The sequence below is a fragment of the Pseudophryne corroboree genome, chromosome 8 (assembly GCF_028390025.1).
Source record: "Pseudophryne corroboree isolate aPseCor3 chromosome 8, aPseCor3.hap2, whole genome shotgun sequence".
In the NCBI taxonomy this organism is placed as follows: domain Eukaryota; kingdom Metazoa; phylum Chordata; class Amphibia; order Anura; family Myobatrachidae; genus Pseudophryne; species Pseudophryne corroboree.
Window position 1 is genome coordinate 71,399,206 of NC_086451.1, and position 24,971 is coordinate 71,424,176.

The 24,971-nt window shown below is 47.7% G+C and overlaps 1 protein-coding gene across 1 annotated transcript; it reads left to right on the plus strand.

Annotated features, from left to right (window-relative positions):
- The first annotated feature begins 216 nt into the window (after window positions 1-216).
- Window positions 217-21,219, plus strand: CFAP157 (cilia and flagella associated protein 157). The gene is made up of 9 exons (XM_063936627.1): window positions 217-527; window positions 5,380-5,651; window positions 8,647-8,800; window positions 10,393-10,660; window positions 12,395-12,525; window positions 12,704-12,854; window positions 20,469-20,653; window positions 20,784-20,955; window positions 21,046-21,219. The coding sequence occupies exons 1-9, from the start codon at window positions 379-381 to the stop codon at window positions 21,145-21,147; spliced, it is 1,584 nt and encodes a 527-aa protein (XP_063792697.1). The 5' UTR covers window positions 217-378; the 3' UTR covers window positions 21,148-21,219.
- Window positions 21,220-24,971: the final 3,752 nt, after the last annotated feature.

Genomic DNA, 24,971 nt, shown 5'->3' on the forward strand with positions numbered 1-24,971 from the left:
ATTTGCATGTATCTAACATCAGGGCTTGCAGTGTCACTGGTAACATGGAGCATATGTGAGCCTGTGTAACGTTGTACAGGACAGGACATGCAGGAGTGTTTAGCATGACGGACATATGAGGACACACGTGACCCTTTCACCGGCTGCCAGCATGGCACATTGTGACTGTGTAATAGGGTGGGAGTGTACACACACAGCAGCACTGCCGCCCCCTGTGACAGAACAGGGTGTGGGGCCGCCCACTACTAGGATCACGCCCGGCTCGCCCCGTACTGCCGCCTAGCGGGTGACAGCGGTGCCGCGTACTCTCCGTTGCTTAGTAACGGGACGCCTGGCAACATTAGTCTGAGGCCCCGGCACGGCACCGGGGATCACAAGATGCCGCCCAAGAAGAAGAAGGGGAAGGGCAGCGCCGCCGCCAGGAAGGAGGGGAAACCGGGACAACAGGCGGTAGCGGAGCCCGTGTCCCAGGACAGTAAAGAGTTCTACCTGCTGCAGATCCGGGACCTGGAGGGCCAGGTGGAGAGGTGAGCACTGCGGCCACTCAGCAGCGTGCAGCCGGGGACTTACAAACTGCGGGGCATTGGAGTTCCACAACCCCTGGAGAACCTAAAGGTGGAATGCCCAGACTGACAGGTAGCTCTGTCCAAGAGGTTTTGCAGGAGCCATGGTCTGAATTATGCCCCATGTTACAACAGGACAGGGAATATCCCCCCAGAGCCGGATTAAGGCTTCAGGGGGCCCGGGGTACGTAAAACAAGGGGGCCCTAAGGTCTAAAATTAAAATCATAACACACATATATATATATATATATATATATATATGTGTGTGTGTGTGTGTGTGTGTGTGTGTGTGTGTGTGTGTGTGTGTGTGTTCCGATCAGCTGGCATTCCCAATCACAGATCCATCTGCCACGGTGCCTATTAGCATATGTAGCATACACAAACCGAACAAATGGCGCTCAATGGTCTCACTATCCACTAATAAAAGACAGCAGTCATGGCATTTTGCAACATTTTGGGCGTTTAATGCCCGTCTTCGGGTAACCACTACTGGTTGCCTAACAACAGGTATTAAATGCCCGAAACGTTGCAAAATGCCATGACTGCTGTCTTTTTATTAGCGGATTGTGAGACCATTGAGCGCCATTTCTATACACACACACACACACACACACACTATATATACAGAGCCGGCCAAAGGTATAGGCAAACTAGGCAATTGCCTAGGGCATTTGATATGCCTAGGGGCATCAGCAGCTTCTGCTGATTAAAATGATATGCGGCATGCCTATATTCTGTGTAGCATTTCATATGCAGACACAGCCACAGTCTCACACAGTATATAATCATGCTGCATATCATTTTAATAGGTAGAAGTTGCTTGTGCATCCTAGCCAAAATAAGATGCATTTTAATTAAAAAAAGGTACCAGACGTTAGCATTGAATCAAGATTTAGGAGGACACACCTGTATCCAAGAGGAGGCAGAGGTCACCGTGTTAGTGGCAGTGTGATTGCTGTGTGCATGTGAGTGGGTTGGTTGTGCAGTAGTATTCGGAATATATGTAAGGGGCACTATGCGTGTCATTATGTGTATAAGGGCATGTATAATGTGCGGCATATGTGTAAAAGGGTACTACTGTATGTGTGTCATTATGTGTATAAGGGCATTAATAATGTGCAGCATATGTGTAAAGGACATTATGTGTAAAAGGGCATTAATAAAGGTTGGCATAATGTGTAAGGCGCATTATGTTTATAAGGACATTAATAATGTGTCTCATATGTGTAAGGGGCGTTACTGTGTGGGATTATGTGCATAAATGCATTACTAATGTGTGGCATTATGTGTATAAGGTGCTCTACTATGTGGCATTGCATATAGAAAGGGCACTACTGTGTCATCTAATGTGAATAAAGAGCAATAGGGTGTGGTGTAATGTGAATAAGGAGCAATTCAGTGTGATGTATTGTGAATAAAGGGCTCTACTGTGAGGAGTAATGTTTATAAGGTAAAGTGATACTACTGTGGGATGTAATATAAATTATGGACACTATCACATGATCAAATGTGAATGAAGTTGCAGTACTGTGTGGCGTAATTGGAATTGGGGTTACTATTGTGTGGCCATGCCCCTTGCCAGCAAAAACACACCCCTTTTTGGGCTGTTCCCAAAATATAGGGGGTACAAACACCAAAATAAGGACTGCTATGGGTGAGGGGTGATGGTGCTGGGAAAGAGGTGTCAGGTCAGAGGCGGAACCAGCGGTGGTGCTAGGGGGCACCAGCCAAAATCTTGCCTAGGGCATCATTTTGGTTAGGGCCGGCTCTGTATATATATATATATATATATATATATATATAAACATACACATATATATATATAAACATACTGTATATATATGAATATATTAACACACAAATATATATATATATAATAGACCCAGCTCATTAACTTAAACTGTAAGTAGCATAAAAGAAAGTTCAGGCAGCCTTTCTTACTTTTGCACTGTTGTGCTGACGACGTGAACAGGAGGAGAGCCCGTTCCTCTCTCTCCTCCACCAGGTACTTCCACCTCCGTCCTCTACCCGCGCCGAGGCACGTCCAGGACCCCTCCTCCTTCCCCTGCAGCCTGCGCTCCATACAGTCACGGAGCCGCACGCTGCAGAATCACTTCTCATTGAACAGCTGAGCCGTCTGCAGTGCTGGCGGCTGCTTGACGGCTGTCAGTGGGGTGAGCAGCGTCGCAGATCGGATCGGTAATAGAGATCCGATCTGCGGCGGGTGGCGGGGGGCCCTCTCACAGCGTGGGGCCCAGGGGTACTTACCCCCGGAGCTCCCCCCTTAATCCGGCTCTGTATCCCCCCTTATTCATGTAGGGTCACTGCTCCCTGTATATCCACGGTGATTATTTGAGAATTTAAGTAACACAATAATAAGCATTGTAGATAGACATCCATACATAACACTACAGTAAACAAGTAAAGAAACAATGTATGAAATTGCATAAAGGAAGATCTATCTCTCGCTCTATCATTATTTTTTGACGGCCAGCAGGGCATTGCAAACTGAAACATATATTATTCCTTTATATTTTAACAACTTTTTAACTCTCTTATCTAATACTCAATAAACTATACTCTGACAGTGACACCTGCAGACTATTTGACATTTAAACCAAAGCACCACATTAATACATGTTGTTTAGAACTCATTGGTAAGTTTGATTAGAAATTTTTCTTCTAAAGATATGGGCATTTCTACCAATGCATTAAAGGCAAATTCAATTAGCCACAGGGTTTACCCCGCGGTTAATTGTCTGCCTGGACCTATCAGCGCCGCATCTCCGAGCGGTAAGCCCCAAAGGCTGTACTCAGGAGCTGCAAGGAAAAAAAATCTTCTTTAAAATGCACCTCCCTGGGGCTTACCACGCAGGGAAACCCATAGGTTCCGGTCACTTAATGCAGATTCTATGGGTTAGCGTGGGTTGTCAGCAGGTTTACCGTTCTGGGAAATTGACAATTATTGAATAGCTCCAGGGGGTAAATTTACTAATGCTTTGAAAACAGAGAATTGGTGATGTTGCCCATAGCAACCAATCAGATGTTGTCTATCATTTTCTAAAAGGCAATACAGAAATGATAGATAGCATCTGATTGGTTGCTATGGGCAACATCACCAATTCTCTGTTTTAGAAGCTTTAGTAAATTTACCCCCAGGTGTTAAACTTGTACCTTTACCCACATGATAAGCCCCACGGGTAATTGAATATGTCCTTATTGCTATATAAAATATGCCTCAAAGGAAATTGTGTATATAGTCAGAAGTGGCTAGACCAGCACCCATGGGGCACATGATGTCACAAAACAGGCACCGTGGGCAGGAATAAGGTTGCTAGGTGCCTCCTAAAGATGCGTCCTGTGCCTTTCTATGTAGCGGGGTGCCTCTCCAGACATACCATAAGGAGGTGGCAGGGTGCCTCTCCAGAAATACCATAAGGAGGTGGCGGGGTGCCTCTCCAGAAATACCATAAGAAGGTGGCGGGGTGCCTTTCCAGATATACCATAAGGAGGTGGCGGGGTGCCTTTCCAGATATACCATAAGGAGGTGGCGGGGTGCCTCTCCAGAAATATCATAAGGATGTGACGGGGTGCCTCTCCAGATATACCATAAGGAGGTGGCGGGGTGACTCTCCAGACATACCATAAGGAGGTGGCGGGTGCCTCTCCAGAATGCCATCTTTCAAGCAACCATGTTACTCCCTTTGGCCTTGCACCCTGGGCAGCGTGGTCCTAGGGGAGACTAGCATCGGTATGTATTTGCACTATGCGCCTTTACTCCCTGTCTGTTCTGCCTCTCTAAGTATACATGGGTACAGGTACTAATCTGCATACAGACGTAGGCGCGCACCTTTTTATGTGGGCAGGTGCAGCACAAATTAGCGTACTCAGCATGAGCCCCAAAATGTGCATAAACGTGTAAGATGTATTATCCAGTAGTGTATTCAGAAGCATTTCTTATAAAGTCCACATTGCTCAGTTTCAAATACTTTTGTAGCTCTAGTAAAGCTGTATCATACTATATAAATGCACCTCATTAGGGGAGCGACAACCTTTTTGGGTGGGGAGGCAAGAAATAATTTAATTTTGGCACCCGTAAATTGCTGAATATCACCACCGCAGGGGCACCTGGACTTACCCACCACACCAGCTACCTGATGGCAGCTATATCTATCTACATATGCGCCCACCGTCAGCTTACCCATGAATGTCTCACACGTTGCGTTCACATCACGATTGCGACTAGCTGCGCCCACGTGCGACCTGTTCACGGGAGCGTACACAACCATGCAATCCTATGGATCACAGATGCGTATGCAGTGCAGACTTTACAGGGTACATTTTCAGCTGAACCCAGTTGGAAATGGAGGGAGGTCAGGGGATGCCAATGGGGGTGCGAGGAAAACGGGGAGCTGACAAAGGGGAGGACAAAGGTGGGAGGGGGAAGAAGTGAGGACATATGAAGTAGGAGGTGAGAAGGGCGCACGGCTGGTCCCAGGGTAGGGGCTAGCCCACAGTAACTAGCAACACACTGTAGGGACTGGAGCTGGGCGCAGGGTTGCAAAGGGCTCTGGAGGCAGGCGGAGAAGGGCCGTGGAGAGGGAGGAGGTAGAGCAGCCCGGAAAGGGTATTATCTCCATCCTGACACTGCCCGTATTAACTGTTGATGGCAGCCGCACTGTGCCCCTCAACCCAGTACTTTGACTGGCACCTCTCGAAAATTGGGCGGGGAACCAACCCTTTGCCCCCCCTCCCCCTGTTCCAGCGCCTATATACTCCATCCATTTTATTCTGTTCTCTTTCTGCGTACCACAGATATCAAAGAAAATGGGATGAAGTTTCTGCTAGGGAGAACCTGCTCATCTCGCAGTATACCCAGGTCTCCAGTGACAAAAATGAGATTGTGTCATTTCTCAAGCGCACACTGGACCAGCGCACGGATGAAATACTGGACCTCAAAGACCAGCTGGCTGGCCTTCAGCAGGCCAAGGACGATGAGAGAGACGCCTACGTAGCACAACTGTCTCAACTGCGACACGAGTTCCAGAAGACTAAGGACCATCTTACTTCAGAGAACATGATGTTAGGTAATGCTTAATGAGTACATGTGTTAGGGAGTCATCACCTGAGGGGAGGCTTAAGCTGGGCATACACTATATCATTATCTGGCAGAACATCTGCCAGATCTGGTTGGTTGGAATTAATACCTGGTAATGGATTAGAGCAAATGACAATCAGCCATTTGCTCCCAAATACTGGAAAATGAATAAAACCTATCGTTCAGACACATTGGTTCTATCATGGTTTAACCAATTTGTATGAATAACAGTTCTGTCCATTTTCCAGAACAGCAGTAAGCATCCTTACCCTATCCCTAATCCTAACCCCATCCCTCCTAAACAAACCCTAGCCTCCCCTGCCCCTCCCCCTGTAGCCTATCTTTAATCTCCCTCTAGTGTCTAGCCTTATTCTTCCACACTCCCCCATAGCTTAATTTTAACCTCCCCCTAGTGCCTATCCCTAACCCCTCCTGCCCCCTCATGTATCCTATCTCTAATCTTCCCCACCCACCCTGTAGCCTAATCCTAACCTCCCCTGCCCTTATCCTCTCCGTAGCCTAACTCTCTAACCTCCCTTAGTGCCTAGCTCTGACTTCCACCGCCCCCTCTGTAGCCTAACTCTAACCTTCCCTAGTTCCTAGCCCCGATTCCCCCCGTAGCCCCACCCTAACCTCTCCTTGGCACCTAAACCTAACCTATACTAGCCTACATCTCATATTTCCTCTCTGGGTGATGCCCGGAGAGAAGAAGCAGGGGGGAGGTGATGGAGGCGTGGCCGGACTAATCGCATCATTAGGCCTCTCAACCAGATCGTGGATTATCTTCATTTATCTCCCCATTCTGCCTACTACACTAGGAAGTGGGCAGAATGTGGGAGGGGAGCCCACTGTAACGGGGCTGCGGGGGACTACCCAAAAAAACGGGTGTCTCCTGCAGGATCCGGGAGAGTAGGTAATAGTGCATAGTGCTAACCTTCCCTGCCCCCCCCCCCCCCTCCCAGTAGCCTAAGACCCTCCTAGTGCCTAACCCTAACTTTCCCTCCCCGTAGCCTAACTGTCCCCTATTACCTATCCCTCCCACAGTCGGACCCTATAATTGACATTCTGACAATGTCAACAATTCACGGATCGACATTCTAAGGATGTCAACATGTTGCCTGTCGACATTTTAACAGTGTCAACATCATAACTGTCAACATTACGAATACGGACATTGGCCCTCATTCCGAGTTGTTCGCTCGGTAAATTTCATCGCATCGCAGCGATTTTCCGCTTAGTGCGCATGCGCAATGTTCGCACTGCGACTGCGCCAAGTAAATCTGCTATGCACTTAGTAATTTTACTCACGGCTTTTTCATCGTTCTGGCGATCGTAATGTGATTGACAGGAAATGGGTGTTTCGGGGCGGAAACAGGCCGTTTTATGGGCGTGTGGGAAAAAACGCTACCGTTTCCGGAAAAAACGCAGGAGTGGCCGGAGAAACGGGGGAGTGTCTGGGCGAACGCTGGGAGTGTTTGTGACGTCAAACCAGGAACGACAAGCACTGAACTGATCGCAGATGCCGAGTAAGTCTGAAGCTACTCTGAAACTGCTAAGTAGTTTGTAATCGCAATATTGCGATTACATCGTTCGCAATTTTAAGAAGCTAAGATTCACTCCCAGTAGGCGGCGGCTTAGCGTGTGTAACTCTGCTAAAATCGCCTTGCGAGCGATCAACTCGGAATGAGGGCCATTGTTAATGCCGACCTAATGACTACGGGGGTAATTCAGAGCTGATCGCAGCAGCAAGTTGTTAGCAGATGGGCAAAACCATGTGCACTGCAGGAGGGGGGGGGGGGGGGGGGCAGGTATAACATTTGCAGAGAGTTAGATTTGGGTGGGTTATATTGTTTCTGTGCAGGGTAAATACTGGCTGCTTTATTTTTACACTGCAATTTAGATTTTAGTTTGAACACACCCCATCCAAATCTAACTCTCTCTGCACATGTTATATCTGCCCCCTACAGTGCACATGGTTTTGCCCAACTGCTATCAAATTTGCTGCTGCTGCGATCAACTCTGAATTAGCCCCTACATTCCCACATGAAGCCTCTAATTAACACCCAATGGTTATACAGGTTTTTCTGCAGAGATACAGTTCTCTATATGTGCCAACTTATTATTGCAGAAGTAACCATGGGGGTTATTCCGAGTTGATCGCTCGCTAGCTACTTTTTGCAGCCGTGAAAATGCATAGTCGCCGCCCACTGGGGAGTGTATATTTGCTGTGCAGGGATGCGATCACATGTGCAGCCGAGCACTACAAAAACAGTTTGTGTAGGTTCTGAGTAGGTCTGAACTTACTCAGCTGCTGCGATCACTTCAGCCTGTCCGGTCCCGGAGTTGACGTCAGACACCCGCCCTGCAAACGCTTGGACACGCCTGCGTTTTTCCAAACTCTCCCTGAAAACGGTCAGTTGACACCCATAAACGCCTTCTTCCTGCCAATCTCCTTGTGATCGGCTGTGCGAATGGATTCTTCGTTAAATCCATCGCTCAGCAACGATCCGCTTTGTGCCCGTACGACGTGCCTGCGCTGCGTAAAACGGCAGCGTGCGATCAGGTCAGAATGACCCCCCCATGTTGCAAGTATGTCACGGTTATACTGTCACTGAGCAAGAAGATAACTACTAAACTTAGATTGTTAACATATACTACATAAAATACAATGCTGAGAAACAACGTATTTTAATGAACATAAAATAGTCTAAAATGCCATCTGCCAACCTGCCATCTTATTTCACAGTGTAATGATAAAAGTTTTCCTCCCTCACTTTAAAAACCTGGGCTCTATCAGCTAAGTGACACTTACAAAAATGCCTTTAGCTCTTCCTAATCGGTTCAACGCAGATTATTCAGTTGGAAAGTAAATGCGAAAAGCAGAAGCAGGCATGATCACACTGTGAAAACGATCAGCCTGGTATGATATGATGTCCCGGGATAACTTGTGGGCTGCATCACTGACCTATTCCCCTTAATCACAGCGGGTAAGTTGGCCTCCTTGGAAGAGTTCAGGGAACAGAAAGAAGAACTGATGGACAAGTTTGCTGCGCTCGAGGAGAAGTTAAGGAAACAAGAAGAAGAGCACAAAGATACGATGTACAAGCTGGATAAGAAGGCTGTGCTGGACAAGGACAGGTCAGTGCTATAGATCAAGGGATGGAGGGGCCTATTCAGCATTAAATATCTCTAGATATCAGCTGTGATCCCTCCACTTCCGACAACAGTCATAGACCCCATAGGTTTCTATGGGGATGTAATATTGTCAGATTTACCAAGCTCTAGAATGAGCAGCATTTCGGAGATTGGCCCCCCGCAGCTAACTACAGCTATCTAACTATCTGACAGCTGCAAGTGTTGTTTGCCCCATCACCACAGTTGTCGGGCTCCGGGTTGCATGGGAGAACTTGCAATAGTAGTGAGATATTGTGCATGCCCAGTGAGCCGGCTGGGAGAAGAGAGACAGCGCATCGGCACTAGGCTGAATCACTGTGGGGCTCTGGCAGGGATCACCAGAGGGGGCCAAGATGTTCATACATCTAATTGATGTAACTTCCTGCTTTGTCTCAGTAAAGAGGAGAAGCAGCAATTGTTTTGTGCCGCTATAATACAATGCATCTCCCGCATAGCACCGAGCGATGTATCGGTGTGCCAGCACAGTGCCTTGTGAGCAGTGTACACCAATGGAGGTGGCATTGCTTTTCCTCTTGGCCTGGCCTAGGCCCGGGATAAATCTGTACCCACCCCATCCTCTCTCTGTTTTAGGGATATATTTACTAAGCAGCAGGTTTTTGAACCCACGATTAAAATGGCATATTATTAAATGCATAGCACACCATTTAAAATTATTGGGCAGAACCGCTGAAAATCAACAGCTTTGGAAACCTGCCACTTAACTCCTCAGTGTTGTAAGGGCCTGTCCTTCATCGAGTCCTGATTGGCCGCGTTAATTAATTACCCAACTCACTGTGAGATGCGGAGGTGGATACTTAGGTACTGGAGCAATTCAGTACTGCTCCAGTTGCGGGACAGCTGCTCTGAAAAGTAACTGTCCAGTGAGTCCTGTCTCCTATATTTGCACCGCTAATTACTATTTGCAAAAGGTTACTTTGTCGGGCAGTGTAAGTGTGCATGCATGAACTAAATTCACGCTTGCACACAGAGAGGGATGTTGGAGGTAGTGGGATCTGTTGAGATCCCTCTCCGCACTCCGGGACGCCTTCCATTAAACTCCAACAAATGGAGTTTGCTAGTACGGGGCGGCCATATTGGACACCTAATAATGATTGGGCCAGTTACTTAATACCTGTGAAAACTAGTGCAATGGGTCCATAAGGGATAATCAGTAGGTCCCGTAATCTCTAGCCTTACATGTTAATAAATCTAGGTAAACCATTGACAAAACTTGACACTTTGGGACGCAGTTAATTTCCTGAACGAAAGGATCCCGGTGGTCGAAATACCGACGCCAGAATCCCAGCAGCAGGGAAAATGCCGGCAGTCAAATTCCAGACCACCACCCGGTATTCCCACTCGGGTGGTAGTCCACGCCACCATTCGAGGGGGAATATAATAGTGTGGCAAGCAAAGTTCGCCACCAAGCCCGCGAGGGGACAAGCTGTGCTCGAGGTTAGGATTCCGGCATCGGTATTTTGACCGCCAGGATCCCGACAGTCGGGATTTCATACTGAATCCCTTTCTTTTTTGATTGATAAACTCCATCCCCGCAGGTTAAAGAAGGAAATGGTGCAGCGGGTCAATTCTGTGGCAGATGAGTTTCGTAGAGTGTCTAACAGCCAGATGGCTGAGACCACTAAGCGCACCATCCGCGAGAACGTCTCTATTGGTTCTCAGCTCACTAAGATGTCCAATAGGAGCTTGGAGCTGATGCAGGAGAACGACCACTTGAAAGAACAGGAATGTGAGCTGAGGAAACAACTGGAGATGCTGGAGGAGAACGAGAAAGAGTTAGTGAAGAACAATCTGAGCAACAAAAAGGTGAACTGAGCCAGGGCCGGATCTAGGGGGGGGCGAAGGGGGCGATCGCCCCCCCTAACACAGTCATAGCCATGCCCACTTTTGAGCAGAAGAGAGCTCTCCGGGGAGAGCCTGAGGCAGAACGATGTGCTGCAACTTATACCACAGCAGCACAGAGGAGCAAGGAGAGCAAGGGTTACAGAGCATTTGCCCCTCACTTGCTGGTGTGTGGGTACTAGGGCTAATAAATACAATTACCCCATAGCACAGTCACATGTACATAGAACAATCACAAAGCTCTATCTCAGTCTCACTCAAAAAGTTCAGTCAGAATTGAGAGGAGGAGGAGTTAGGATTGCAGATGGGAGGAGTTGGGACTGTAGAGGGAGGAGTCAAGATTAAACAGTAAACCGCCCCCCCTAAAGAAAAGTCTAGATCCGTCCCTGAACTGAGCGCTGGACTTTTTTTATATCCTGTATATTAGATATCAGGCCACTGTCATGGATAGAGATTTTAAACGTTGGTTGGGAACCTGATTTAAAAGTTTTGAACTGCCTGCACTCCATTGTGTTTATTGAGAATGAGGACTAACATAGGGCTCATCCATACCTATGGAGAAATACATAATAGGTGTGCATATAGATAGTTTTGCCATATAATGGAATATAGACAGGGAAAAGTAAAACGTGTCGTCTGTACAGAAAAAATGTTCTAGGCAAACTCAGCGCTTTCCTTCTAGGAATCAAAGATCCCTATCTGAGCCTCTGCCAACTAGCAGAGGACACTACAATCAGTTGAGGCATTAATTGAGCTTAATTAGTACTCACTCTACTCATTTGCTACGATCTAGTGACATCACTTAGGGATGGCCTGACCAATATTTACCAGGAACTGCTTCCTAGTGAATTGCTAAGCTGCATTCTTATGAATATTAGTTCATCTCACAAACTGCTGCCTCCACTGTGTGTGTGACAAATCCACTAAAAGAATAACAGGTATAAGCTCAAAACATCCCATATTCTAAGGTGTATGTTACTCTAGTCAAGATTAGAATGAATCAGGCTGTGAAGTAAAGAGACCAGGTCATTAACAAATTATATTCAATAATAAGTCAAACCAAAAGAGAACGGTTGGCTCTGTTGCAAGAGCTACTGGAAGTACAAGAGACATAAAAGATTGGAAATTAAATTTAGTAGTAAGGGGTAAGTAGCAAGGCCACAAGGGCCACAATACTGGGAGGCAGGGGGGAGTGGCCAAGAGGGGTTGTGCTGAAGGGTTGTGGTCGTGCCATCATGGAGGAAAGCCCAGGCTCTTCCCTTTCAGCTCCCCTGAATAGGAGTCAGTATGGAATTCGGTCAGAATCCCAAACTTAAGTATGGGGGTTTTAGGGTTAGGGACTAGGGGGACGGGTTAGGCGGCTGCTGGGGGAAAGGGGTAGTTAGGGTTAAGCTGCGGGAGGGGATGGAAAGGTTTAGGGTGCAGGAGGGGTGAGTTAGGGATGGGAGTAGGGTAAATGATTTTGGATCTTGAGGGGAGTCTGACATTGTGAGATAGCATTCTATGGATAGAGAGTTATGCTTGAGACAAGGTAATGATCATGGAGGGCACAGTAGAAGGTATTGGAGGATCTCAGAGTATGACTAGGTGAAGTCTGAAATCTAGTCAGGAAAACACCTCAAAGCATTCAGCTGACAGAAAGCTATACCATAGCTTACCGATGATTTATTCTCTTACTCTGGCCACGTGGCATTTTAGGTGATCCGTATGTTGACAGAGAAATGTCAAAAACAGGAGGAGATGTTGGACCTGGCTGCACAGAGGGAGCATGAACTGAATCAATTACACATGGAGTATCTGTCCCTTCAAGAGGAGGCACAAGCGCTGAGGTGAGGTCCATGAGAAGTGTTGTGCCTTATATACAGGCAATAATACTATGAATTATGTGAATAACAAGTCCAGGGACAGTTGGGAAGGGACATTTAACCCTTTCGCAGCGCTTGCATACACAGATGACTTTTACGTGTTAAGAATTATCGCAGTGAAGGTGGCATGTGCTTTCTCTAGACAGCGGATGTCATCTCTGGAAGAGGAGGTTCACAGATTGGGGGAAGAGAAGGACAAGGCGAATGGCCAGCTAGAAGATGAGAAGAACAACAGGGAAACTGTGGAGATGGTCTTGAGTCAGGCGGCTTTTGTGCTGAAGGACATACTCATGGTACGAGGTTGCATACAACGCTCACTACAAATCATCCTGTTTAATAAAACATTTTAGAGAAAATAAGTAAAAACCGCCCTATAACTTTTTTTTTAATAAACAGTTTTCTCTAACGTCCTAAGTGGATGCTGGGGACTCCGTAAGGACCATGGGTATTAGCGGCTCCGCAGGAGACTGGGCACATCTAAAGAAAGCTTTAGGACTATCTGGTGTGCACTGGCTCCTCCCCCTATGACCCTCCTCCAAGCCTCAGTTAGATCTCTGTGCCCGAACGAGAAGGGTGCACACTAGGGGCTCTCCTGAGCTTCTTAGTGAAAGTTTTAGTTTAGGTTTTTTATTTTCAGTGAGACCTGCTGGCAACAGGCTCACTGCATCGAGGGACTAAGGGGAGAAGAAGCGAACTCACCTGCGTGCAGAGTGGATTGGGCTTCTTAGGCTACTGGACATTAGCTCCAGAGGGACGATCACAGGCCCAGCTTGGATGGGTCCCGGAGCCGCGCCGCCGGCCCCCTTACAGAGCCAGAAGGCAGAAGAGGTCCGGAAAATCGGCGGCAGAAGACGTCCTGTCTTCAACAAGGTAGCGCACAGCACTGCAGCTGTGCGCCATTGCTCTCAGCACACTTCACACTCCGGTCACTGAGGGTGCAGGGTGCTGGGGGGGGCGCCCTGAGACGCAATAAAAAACACCTTGGATGGCAAAAAAATGCATCACATATAGCTCCTGGGCTATATGGATGCATTTAACCCCTGCCAGAATACATAGAAAAACGGGAGATAAGGCCGCCGATAAGGGGGCGGAGCCTATCTCCTCAGCACACTGGCGCCATTTTCCCTCACAGCTCCGTTGGAGGGAAGCTCCCTGTCTCTCCCCTGCAGTCACTACACTACAGAAAGGGTTAAAAAAGAGAGGGGGGGCACTAATTACGCGCAGTATTAAACATACAGCAGCTATAAAGGGAAAAACACTTATATAAGGTTATCCCTGTATATATATAGCGCTCTGGTGTGTGCTGGCAAACTCTCCCTCTGTCTCCCCAAAGGGCTAGTGGGGTCCTGTCCTCTATCAGAGCATTCCCTGTGTGTGTGCTGTATGTCGGTACGTTTGTGTCGACATGTATGAGGAGAAAAATGATGTGGAGATGGAGCAGATTGCCTGTAATAGTGATGTCACCCCCTAGGGGGTCGACACCTGAGTGGATGAACTGTTGGAAGGAATACGTGACAGTGTCAGCTCTGTATAAAAGACAGTGGTTGACATGAGACAGCCGGCTACTCAGCTTGTGCCTGTCCAGACGTCTCATAGGCCGTCAGGGGCTCTAAAGCGCCCGTTACCTCAGATGGCAGATATAGACGCCAACACGGATACTGACTCCAGTGTCGACGGTGAAGAGACAAATGTGACTTCCAGTAGGGCCACACGTTACATGATTGAGGCAATGAAAAATGTTTTACACATTTCTGATAATACGAGTACCACCAAAAAGGGGTATTATGTTCGGTGAGGAAAAACTACCTGTAGTTTTCCTGAATCTGAGAAATTAAATGAGGTGTGTGATGATGCGTGGTTTTCCCCCGATAACAACTGATAATTTCTAAAATGTTATTGGCATTATATCCTTTCCCGCCAGAGGTTAGGGTGAGTTGGGAAACACCCCCTAGGGTGGATAAAGCGCTCACACGCTTGTAAGGGCTCTACCCTCTCCTGAGATGGCCGCCCTTAAGGATCCTGCTGATAGAAAGCAGGAGGGTATCCTAAAATGTATTTACACACATACTGGTGTTATACTGCGACCAGCAATCGCCTCAGCCTGGATGTGCAGTGCTGGCTTGGCGTGGTCGGATTCCCTGACTGAAAATATTGATACCCTAGATAGGGACAGTATATTTTTGCCTATAGAGCATTTAAAAGATGCATTTCTATATATGCGTGATGCACAGCGGAATATTTGCCGACTGGCATCAAGTTTAAGTGCGTTGTCCATTTCTACCAGTAGAGGGTTATGGACACGTCAGTGGTCAGGTGATGCGTATTCCAAACGGCATTTGGAAGTATTGCCTTATTAAGGGGAGGAGTTATTTGGGGTCGGTCTTTCAGACCTGGTGGCCACAGCAACAGCTGGGAAATCCACGTTTGTACCCCAGGTCGCCTTTCAACATGAGAAGACGCCGTATTATCAGGCGCAGTCTTTTCGTGGACAAGCGGGCAAAAGGTTCCTCATTTCTGCCCCGTGACAGAGGGAGAGGAAAAAGGCTGCAGAAATCAGCCAGTTCCCAGGAACAGAAACCCTCTCCCGCCTCTGCCAAGCCCTCAGTATGACGCTGGGGCTTTACAAGCAGAATCAGGCACGGTGGGGGGCCCGTCTCAATGAATTTCAGCGCGCAGTGGGCTCACTCGCATGTAGACCCCTGGATCCTTCAGGTGATATCTCAGGGGTACAAATTAGAATTCGAGACGTCTCCCCCTCGCCGTTTCCTAAAGTCGGCTTTACCGATGTCTCCTTCCGACAGGGAGACAGTTTTGGAAGCCATTCACAAGCTGTATTCCCGGCAGGTGATAATCAAGGTACCCCTCCTGCAACAGGGTACGGGGTATTATTCCACACTGTTGTGGTACCGAAGCCGGACGGCTCGGTGAGACCAATTCTAAATCTAAAATCTTTGAACACTTACAAACAGAGGTTAAAATTCAAGATTGAGTCACTCAGAGCAGTGATTGCGAACCTGGAAGAAGGGACTACATGATGTCTCGGGACATCAAGGATGCTTACCTTCATGTCAAAATTTACCCTTCTGACCAAGGGTACCTCAGGTTTATGGTACAGAACTGTCACTATCAGTTCAGACGCTGCCGTATGGATGGTCCACGGCACCCCAGGTCTTTACCAAGGTAATGGCCGAAATGATGATATTCCTTCGAAGGAAGGGAATTTTAGTTATCCCTTACTTGGACGATTCCCTGATAAGGGTAAGATCCAGGGAACAGTTGGAGGTCGGTGTAGCACTATCTCAGGTAGTGTTGCGGCAGCACGATTGGATTCTCAATATTCCAAAATCGCAGCTGGTTCCGACGACTTGTCTTCTGTTCCTAGGGATGATCCTGGACACAGTCCAGAAAAAGGTGTTTCTCCCGGAGGAGAAAGCCAGGGAGTTATCCGAGCTAGTCAGGAACCTCCTAAAACCGAGCCAAGTCTCAGTACACAAGGGTTCTGGGTAAAATGGTGGCTTCCTACGAAGCAATCCCATTCGGCAGATTCCACGCAAGAACTTTCCAGTGGGACCTGCTGGACAAATGGTCCGGGTCGCATCTTCAGATGCATCAGCGGATAACCCTGTCACCAAGGACAAGGGTGTCCCTCCTGTGGTGGTTGCAGAGTGCTCATCTTCTAGAGGGCCGCAGATTCGGCATTCAGGACTGGGTCCTGATGACCACGGATGCCAGCCTGCGAGGCTGGGGAGCAGTCACACAGGGAAGGAATATCCAGGGCTTATGGTCAAGCCTGGAGACATCACTTCACATAAATATCCTGAAGCTAAGGGCCATTTACAATGCTCTAAGCTTAGCAAGACCTCTGCTTCAAGGTCAGCCGGTGTTGATCCAGTTGGACAACATCACGGCAGTCACCCACGTAAACAGACAGGGTGGCACAAGAAGCAGGAGGGCAATGGCAGAAGCTGCAAGGATTCTTCGCTGGGCGGAAAATCATGTGATAGCACTGTCAGCAGTATTCATTCCGGGAGTGGACAACTGGGAAGCAGACTTCCTCAGCACGACCTCCACCCGGGAGAGTGGAGACTTCACCCAGAAGTCTTCCACATGATTATAAACCGTTGGGAAAAACTCGACAGGTATTGCGCCAGGTCAAGGGACCCTCAGGCAATAGCTGTAGACGCTCTGGTAACACCGTGGGTGTACCAGTCAGTGTATGTGTTCCCTCCTCTGCCTCTCATACCCAAGGTATGGAGATTGATAAGATGGAGAGGAGTAAGCACTATATTCGTGGCTCCGGATTGGCCAAGAAGGACTTGGTAACCGGAACTTCAAGAGATGCTCACGGAGGATCCGTGGCCTCTACCTCTAAGAAGGGACCTGCTCCAGCAAGGACCCTGTCTGTTCCAAGACTTACCGCGGCTGCGTTTGACGGCATGGCGGTTGAACGCCAGATCCTGAAGGATGTAACCGCAAAACATTATCACCGCATTTGGCGAAAATATGTTGCATGGTGCGAGGCCAGTAAGGCTCGACGGAGGAAATTCAACTGGGTCGATTCCTACATTTCCTGCAAACAGGAGTGTCTATGGGCCTGAAATTGGGGTCCATTAAGGTTAAAATTTCGGCCCTGTCAATTTTCTTCCAAAAAGAACTAGCTTCAGTCCCTGAAGTTCAGACGTTTGTAAAAGGGTTACTGCATATACAGCCTCCTTTTGTGCCTTCAGTGGCACTTTGGGATCTCAATGTAGTTTTTGGGTTCCAAAAGTCACATTGGTTTGAACCACTTAAATCTGTGGAGTTAAAATATCTCACATGGAAAGTGGTCATGCTGTTGGCCCTGGCCTGGGCCAGGCGCGTGTCAGAATTGGCGGCTTTCTCCTGTAAAAGCCCTTATCTGATTTTCCATTCGGACAGGGCGGAATTGAGGACTCGTCCTCAGTTTCTCCCTAAGGTGGTTTCAGCGTTTCACCTGAACCAACCTATTGTGGTGCCTGTGGCTACTAGGGACTTGGAGGACTCCAAGTTGCTAGACGTTGTCAGGGCCCTGAAAATATATGTTTCCAGGACGGCTGGAGTCAGGAAAACTGACTCGCTGTTTATCCTGTATGCACCCAACAAGCTGGGTGCTCCTGCTTCTAAGCAGACTATTGCTCGTTGGATTTGTAGTACAATTCAGCTTGCACATTCTGTGGCAGGCCTGCCACAGCCAAAAATCTGTAAATGCCCACTCCACAAGGAAGGTGGGCTCATCTTGGGCGGCTGCCCGAGGGGTCTCGGCTTTACAACTTTGCCGAGCAGCTACTTGGTCAGGAGCAAATACGTTTGTAAAATTCTACAAAATTGATACCCTGGCTGAGGAGGACCTGGAGTTCTCTCATTTGGTGCTGCAGAGTCATCCGCACTCTCCCGCCCGTTTGGGAGCTTTGGTATAATCCCCATGGTCCTTACGGAGTCCCCAGCATCCACTTAGGACGTTAGAGAAAATAAGAATTTACTTACCGATAATTCTATTTCTCGTAGTCCGTAGTGGATGCTGGGCGCCCATCCCAAGTGCGGATTGTCTGCAATACTGGTACATAGTTATTGTTACCAAAAAATCAGGTTATTGCTGTAGTGAGCCATCTTTTCTAGAGGCTCCTCTGTTATCATGCTGTTAACTGGGTTCAGATCACAAGTTGTACAGTGTGATTGGTGTGGCTGGTATGAGTCTTACCCGGGATTCAAAATCCTTCCTTATTGTGTACGCTCGTCCGGGCACAGTATCCTAACTGAGGCTTGGAGGAGGGTCATAGGGGGAGGAGCCAGTGCACACCAGATAGTCCTAAAGCTTTCTTTAGATGTGCCCAGTCTCCTGCGGAGCCGCTAATCCCCATGGTCCTTACGGAGTCCCCAGCATCCACTACGGACTACGAGAAATAGAATTATCGGTAAGTAAATTCTTATTTTTTAATTTAAGTATTTGTTTGCATGTTGAAACAGGTTTTGTGTTGGGTGAGTAGTTCAAGCAGTCATGTTCGTCCCTGTAAACCTAAATTATTCTTTACATTTACACTAGGGGCTATACTTACAAACGATTGTTTTTTTTTTTCAAAGCCACCGATTCTTGATGGCTCTAAGCGCTGGATATAAGAGGATGGTAGTAATACAGACAAAACAAACCTTATTTAGCGTGCACAGTAGTACTATAGCCCAGTGGTTCTCAAACTGTGTGCCGTGGCACACTGGGGTGCTTCAGGACACTTGCAGGGGTGCCCTGAGTTGGTGGTCCTGGACCAATTCAAATTATTTATGGTCAGTGGCAAAATAAGTGCAGGTGGCTGTTAATCATAAAAGATGTGGACAAACAGAAGCAAATCCTGTCCCTCACCACATAATTAAACCTAAGGATGACATATAAACACAATTAACTTAATTTAATATTTCTTTCTAAATTTCTCAATAAGAAACTTTTGGCCTAGGGGTGCCGTGAAATAAATTCTGATACTCTAAAGGGCCCCATACACTAGAACGATTATGCCCGATTTCAGCCCAATTCGGGCCGATGTATTGGGTGAAATTGAGCCTTTTGGCTGTGTATCCGATCCGATGCGCGGCCCCGTGAGCGTCGGTTCGACTCCTCTAGGTCGTTAGTGCTGCACTCGAGATATGTCGGTTCCCGCAGGCATGGCTGGGATCGCATACGATATCGTATGCCCAAATCATATGGAATCGTGTGGAACCACCTCGGGAAGCTCCCGGGACAGTTCAAGGGAATTCGCCTCTGACTTCAGCCTCAGACATATCGTTGTAGTGTATTGGCCCTTAAGGCTCCATGATTCAAAAAAGTTTGAGAACCACTGCTATAGCCCTTTTAAATCCAGCCCTTGAGGACCTGGAGAATTGGCAGCTTTGGAAAACGGATACTTAGTAAATTTACTCCAATATCTCATCAGAAGTAGTAGCGATAGAAGAAACTGTTTATATAATGTGAAACAGATACACTTGTTACATTATACTACTCAGATATGAACTCGTTTTAGAGGCAAGGAATTAAACGACTACAAGCTCCTAACGCAGTCATAACCAAACAACCAGCATAAATACAGGACTTTGTAAACTTTTACAAAAAGTGTTAGGTACTGATCTCCACCTATCATCAGGACAGTTATCCTAGTCCCTTATTAGAGGATGTGATCCCATTAATGTGGTATTTACCCAGGGTCTACTAATGTTTTATAGGGTCTATCTACAACCTATCTTACTTCTGTTGCAGTGAGAGAGTTACAGGATAGGAGGAGGATCCAACACAGCGGCCAAAATGACAGCCAGCTCAATTGTGGGGGCCATCCAATTATTATTAGTGAGCTGGCTCTACCTGTGTCATATGTCATAATCATCGAGTCCGCAGCGTGGCGAGCGCAGCAAGGGGTTCCCTCCTCTCGCCCCGCTGGCCATCTGCAAGCCGGGATTCCGGCGTCAGTATGGTGACTGGCGGTCACGCATACCGAACCCCTCCTAAAGGGAGGCAGTCAGGAGACTGACGGTCATAAATACAGACGCCGGAATCCCGCCCCCTTACAGTCCAGACAGTCGGCATGCAGACTAACAGGGACTATTCCCACTCGTGGGTGTCCACGACACCCATAGATTGGGAATATACTCGACTTCTCCCCCGCCGGCCATCTGCAAGCTTGGATTCTGGCGTCGGTATGGTGATGGGCGGTCTCCTGACCACCGGTCATGCATACAGAAGCCCCCATAAACCATTACAGCAGAAATCTTGCAGAGGTCACCAGTCACAGCAAAACCCCTGCAAATCACACCAGTGTAAATGTGTGCTACTCTGGGTGTCTAATAGGTGAGATATTCCGTTAAAATGACGGTATATGCATATACTTATAATGGCAATGGTTGTGTTGCTGCAGGAGGAGCCAAATGATAAGCTGGAGGACACAGAAGTTCTAAAACTAGCAAGACGCAATCAGACGCTGCAGAAGCTCCTGTTGCTATTAAACAGCGCAGCCACACTGGGCCTGGGGCCTTCATTAAATGATTTCCAGAGCAGAGGGGCTCAGAATGTGGAGAATGACATGTCACCTAAGAGCTACAGGTACAAAATAATTAGTAATGACATTGCAACGCCTGGATCATTTCTACAAGCAATGGAGATCCACACTAACTAGGTAGCACTGTCTATTCTGAAAACTAGCTAAACATTTAATAACTGATGTCTTATCTAGGCAGATGGTGTCTCCTGCCTTGAAGGGCCCTGGAGTTATTCCTCACTATCGAATGGGAGATCTGGGACTAGTGCCCAGACAAGACGTCTCTAATGTTCTGCTCAGCAAAGTAGGAAAGCAGTCTAGAAACACAAGGCTTGGTCCAATCCAAGCTAAACCTGCTATAGAAAAGGTAGGTCTCTACTACTAAGCCAAGGGCAAGTTATTTTTTTCCTTTACGTATAATATACATGACATCTATATTTTCTTTATGTGCTTTCAGGACCTGCATATGCCAAGACAGGAGGAAAAAGACAGAGACCAAAGCACATTACCAAGAATCCTATCAATACCAGCCAGCAAGACTCTTCTTATGGCTAAATAATGACTAGCTTGCATATTATATACACACACACTATACAATAAAGGAGTAGCTAAAAGGTGTAAAACTAAATAAGTCATCTTTCTCGGGCTTCACTTAATTTACTCAAAATAACCAGACACCAGGCTGAAGTTCTAATCTCCCCCACTAGTGTGAAGTCCTTTTTTTGAATCACGGCGTCCTAGAGTATATGAATTTTTTCCACTGCACCTCTAGGCCAACAGTTTCTTTTTGCGAAATTTAGAAATAAATATTAAATTAATAATAAGAATTTACTTACCGATAATTCTATTTCTCGTAGTCCGTAGTGGATGCTGGGAACTCCGTAAGGACCATGGGGAATAGCGGCTCCGCAGGAGACTGGGCACAAAAAGTAAAGCTTTAGGACTACCTGGTGTGCACTGGCTCCTCCCCCTATGACCCTCCTCCAAGCCTCAGTTAGGATACTGTGCCCGGACGAGCGTACACAATAAGGAAGGATTTATGAATCCCGGGTAAGACTCATACCAGCCACACCAATCACACCGTACAACCTGTGATCTGAACCCAGTTAACAGCATGATAACAGAGGAGCCTCTGGATAGATGGCTCACAACAACAATAACCCGATTTAGTTAACAATAACTATGTACAAGTATTGCAGACAATCCACTACGGACTACGAGAAATAGAATTATCGGTAAGTAAATTCTTATTTTCTCTGACGTCCTAGTGGATGCTGGGAACTCCGTAAGGACCATGGGGATTATACCAAAGCTCCCAAACGGGCGGGAGAGTGCGGATGACTCTGCAGCACCGAATGAGAGAACTCCAGGTCCTCCTCAGCCAGGGTATCAAATTTGTAGAATTTTGCAAACGTGTTTGCCCCTGACCAAGTAGCTGCTCGGCAAAGTTGTAAAGCCGAGACCCCTCGGGCAGCCGCCCAAGATGAGCCCACCTTCCTTGTGGAATGGGCTTTTACAGATTTTGGCTGTGGCAGGCCTGCCACAGAATGTGCAAGCTGAATTGTATTACAAATCCAACGAGCAATAGTCTGCTTAGAAGCAGGAGCACCCAACTTGTTGGGTGCATACAGGATAAACAGCGAGTCAGATTTTCTGACTCCAGCCGTCCTGGAAACATATATTTTCAGGGCCCTGACTATGTCCAACAACTTGGAGTCCTCCAAGTCACTAGTAGCCGCAGGTACCACAATAGGTTGGTTCAGATGAAACGCTGAAACCACCTTAGGGAGAAAATGAGGACGAGTCCTCAATTCCGCCCTGTCTGAATGGAAGATCAGATAAGGGCTTTTACAGGATAAAGCCGCCCATTCTGACACGCGCCTGGCCGAGGCCAGGGCCAACAGCATGACCACTTTCCATGTGAGATATTTTAACTCCACAGATTCAAGTGGTTCAAACCATTGTGACTTTAGGAACCCCAAAACTACATTGAGTTCCCAAGGTGCCACTGGAGGCACAAAAAGGAGGCTGTATATGCAGTACCCCTTTTACAAACGTCTGAACTTCAGGAACTGAAGCTAGTTCTTTCTGGAAGAAAATTGACAGGGCCGAAATTTGAACCTTAATGGACCCCAATTTTAGGCCCATAGACACTCCTGTTTGCAGGAAATGCAGGAATCGACCTAGTTGAAATTCCTCCATCGGGGCCTTACTGGCCTCGCACCACGCAACATATTTTCACCAAATGCGGTGATAATGCTTTGCGGTTACATCCTTCCTGGCTTTGATCAGGGTAGGGATGACTTCATCCGGAATGCCTTTTTCCTTCAGGATCCGGCGTTCAACCGCCCTGCCGTCAAACGCAGCCGCGGTAAGTCTTGGAATAGACAGGGTCCTTGATGGAGCAGGTCCCTTCTTAGTTCTTACTCCCCTCCGTCTTATAATTCTCAGTACTTTTGGTAAGAGAGGAAGAGGAGGGAACACATACACTGACTGGTACACCCACGGTGTTACCAGAGCGTCCACAGCTATTGCCTGAGGGTCCCTTGACCTGGCGCAATACCTGTCCAATTTTTTGTTTAGGCGGGACGCCATCATGTCCACCTTTGGTTTTTCCCAACGGCTTACAATCATGTGGAAGACTTCTGCTGAGGAAGTCTGTTTCCCAGTTGTTCACTCCCGGAATGAACACTGCTGACAATGCTATCACATGATTTTCCGCCCAGCGAAAAATCCTTGCAGCTTCTGCCATTGCCCTCCTGCTTCTTGTGCCGCCCTGTCTGTCTACGTGGGCGACTGCCGTGATGTTGTTCGACTGGATCAGCACCGGCTGACCTTAAAGCAGAGGTCTTGCTTGGCTTAGGGCATTGTAAATGGCCCTTAGCTCCAAGATATTTATGTGAAGTGATGTCTCCAGGCTTGACCACAAGCCCTGGAGATTTTTTCCCTGTGTGACTGCTCCCCAGCCTCGCAGGCTGGCATCCGTGGTCACCAGGACCCAGTCCTGAATGCCGAATCTGCGCCCTCTAGAAGATGAGCACTCTGCAACCACCACAGAAGAAACACCCTTGTCTTTGGTGACGGAAGCCACCATTATTTCCCAGGACCCTTGTGCACTGATGCACTGACACTTGGCCTGGTTTTAGGAGGTTTCTGACTAGTTCGGATAACTCCCTAGCTTTCTCCTCCGGGAGAAACACCTTTTTCTGGACTGTGTCCAGGATCATCCTTAGGAATAGAAGACGTGTCGTCGGGATCAGCTGCGATTTTGGAATATTAAGAATCCAACCGTGCTGCCGCAACACTACTTGAGATAGTGCTACCCCGACTACCAACTGTTCCCTGGATCTTGCCCTTATCCGGAGATCGTCCAAGTAAGGGATAATTAAAACTCCCTTCCTTCGAAGGAGTATCATCATTTCGGCCATTACTTTGGTAAAGACCCGGGGTGCCGTGGACAAACCAAACGGCAGCGTCTGAAACTGATAGTGACAGTTCTGTACCACAAACCTGAGGTACCCTTGGTGAGAAGGGTAAATTGGGACATGGAGATAAGCATCCTTGATGTCCAGAGACACCATATAATCCCCTTCTTCCAGGTTTGCAATCACCGCTCTGAGTGACTCCATCTTGAATTTGAACCTTTGTATGTAAGTGTTCAAGGATTTCAGATTTAAATTAGGTCTCACCGAGCCGTCCGGCTTCGGTACCACAAACAGCGTGGAATAATACCCCTTTCCCTGTTGTAGGAGGGGTACCTTGATTATCACCTGCTGGGAATACAGCTTGTGAATGGCTTCCCATACCGCCTCCCTGTCGGAGGGAGACGTCGGTAAAGCAGACTTTAGGAAACGGCGAAGGGGAGACGTCTCGAATTCCAATTTGTACCCTTGAGATACCACCTGAAGGATCCAGGGGTCCACCTGTGAGTGAGCCCACTGCACGCTGAAATTTTTGAGACGGGCCCCCACCGTGCCTGAGTCCGCTTGTAAAGCCCCAGCGTCATGCTGAGGACTTGGCAGAAAACGGGAGAGGGCTTCTGTTCCTGGGAACTGGCTGTTTGCTGCAGCCTTTTTCCTCTCCCTCTGCCACGGGGCAGAAATGAGGAGCCTTTTGCCCGCTTGCCCTTATGGGGCCCAAAGGACTGCGCCTGATAATACGGCGTCTTCTTATGTTGAGAGGCTACCTGGGGTAAAAATGTGGATTTCCCAGCCGTTGCCGTGGCCACCAGGTCTGTTAGACCTACCCCAAATAACTCCTCCCTTTTATAAGGCGATACTTCCATATGCCTTTTGGAATCAGCATCACCTGACCACTGTCTTGTCCATAACCCTCTTCTGGCAGAAATGGACAGCGCACTTACTCTTGATGCCAGTCGGCAAA

What these genes read in the sequence shown, in the direction of transcription:
- CFAP157 (XM_063936627.1), top strand. Translation starts at nt 379, where the DNA reads ATGCCGCCCAAGAAGAAGAAGGGGAAGGGCAGCGCCGCCGCCAGGAAG. An exon ending in CTGGAGGGCCAGGTGGAGAG is followed by an intron (nt 528 to 5,379) that starts GTGAGCACTGCG and finishes TGCGTACCACAG; the next exon opens with ATATCAAAGAAAATGGGATG. An exon ending in CTAAACCTGCTATAGAAAAG is followed by an intron (nt 20,956 to 21,045) that starts GTAGGTCTCTAC and finishes ATGTGCTTTCAG; the next exon opens with GACCTGCATATGCCAAGACA.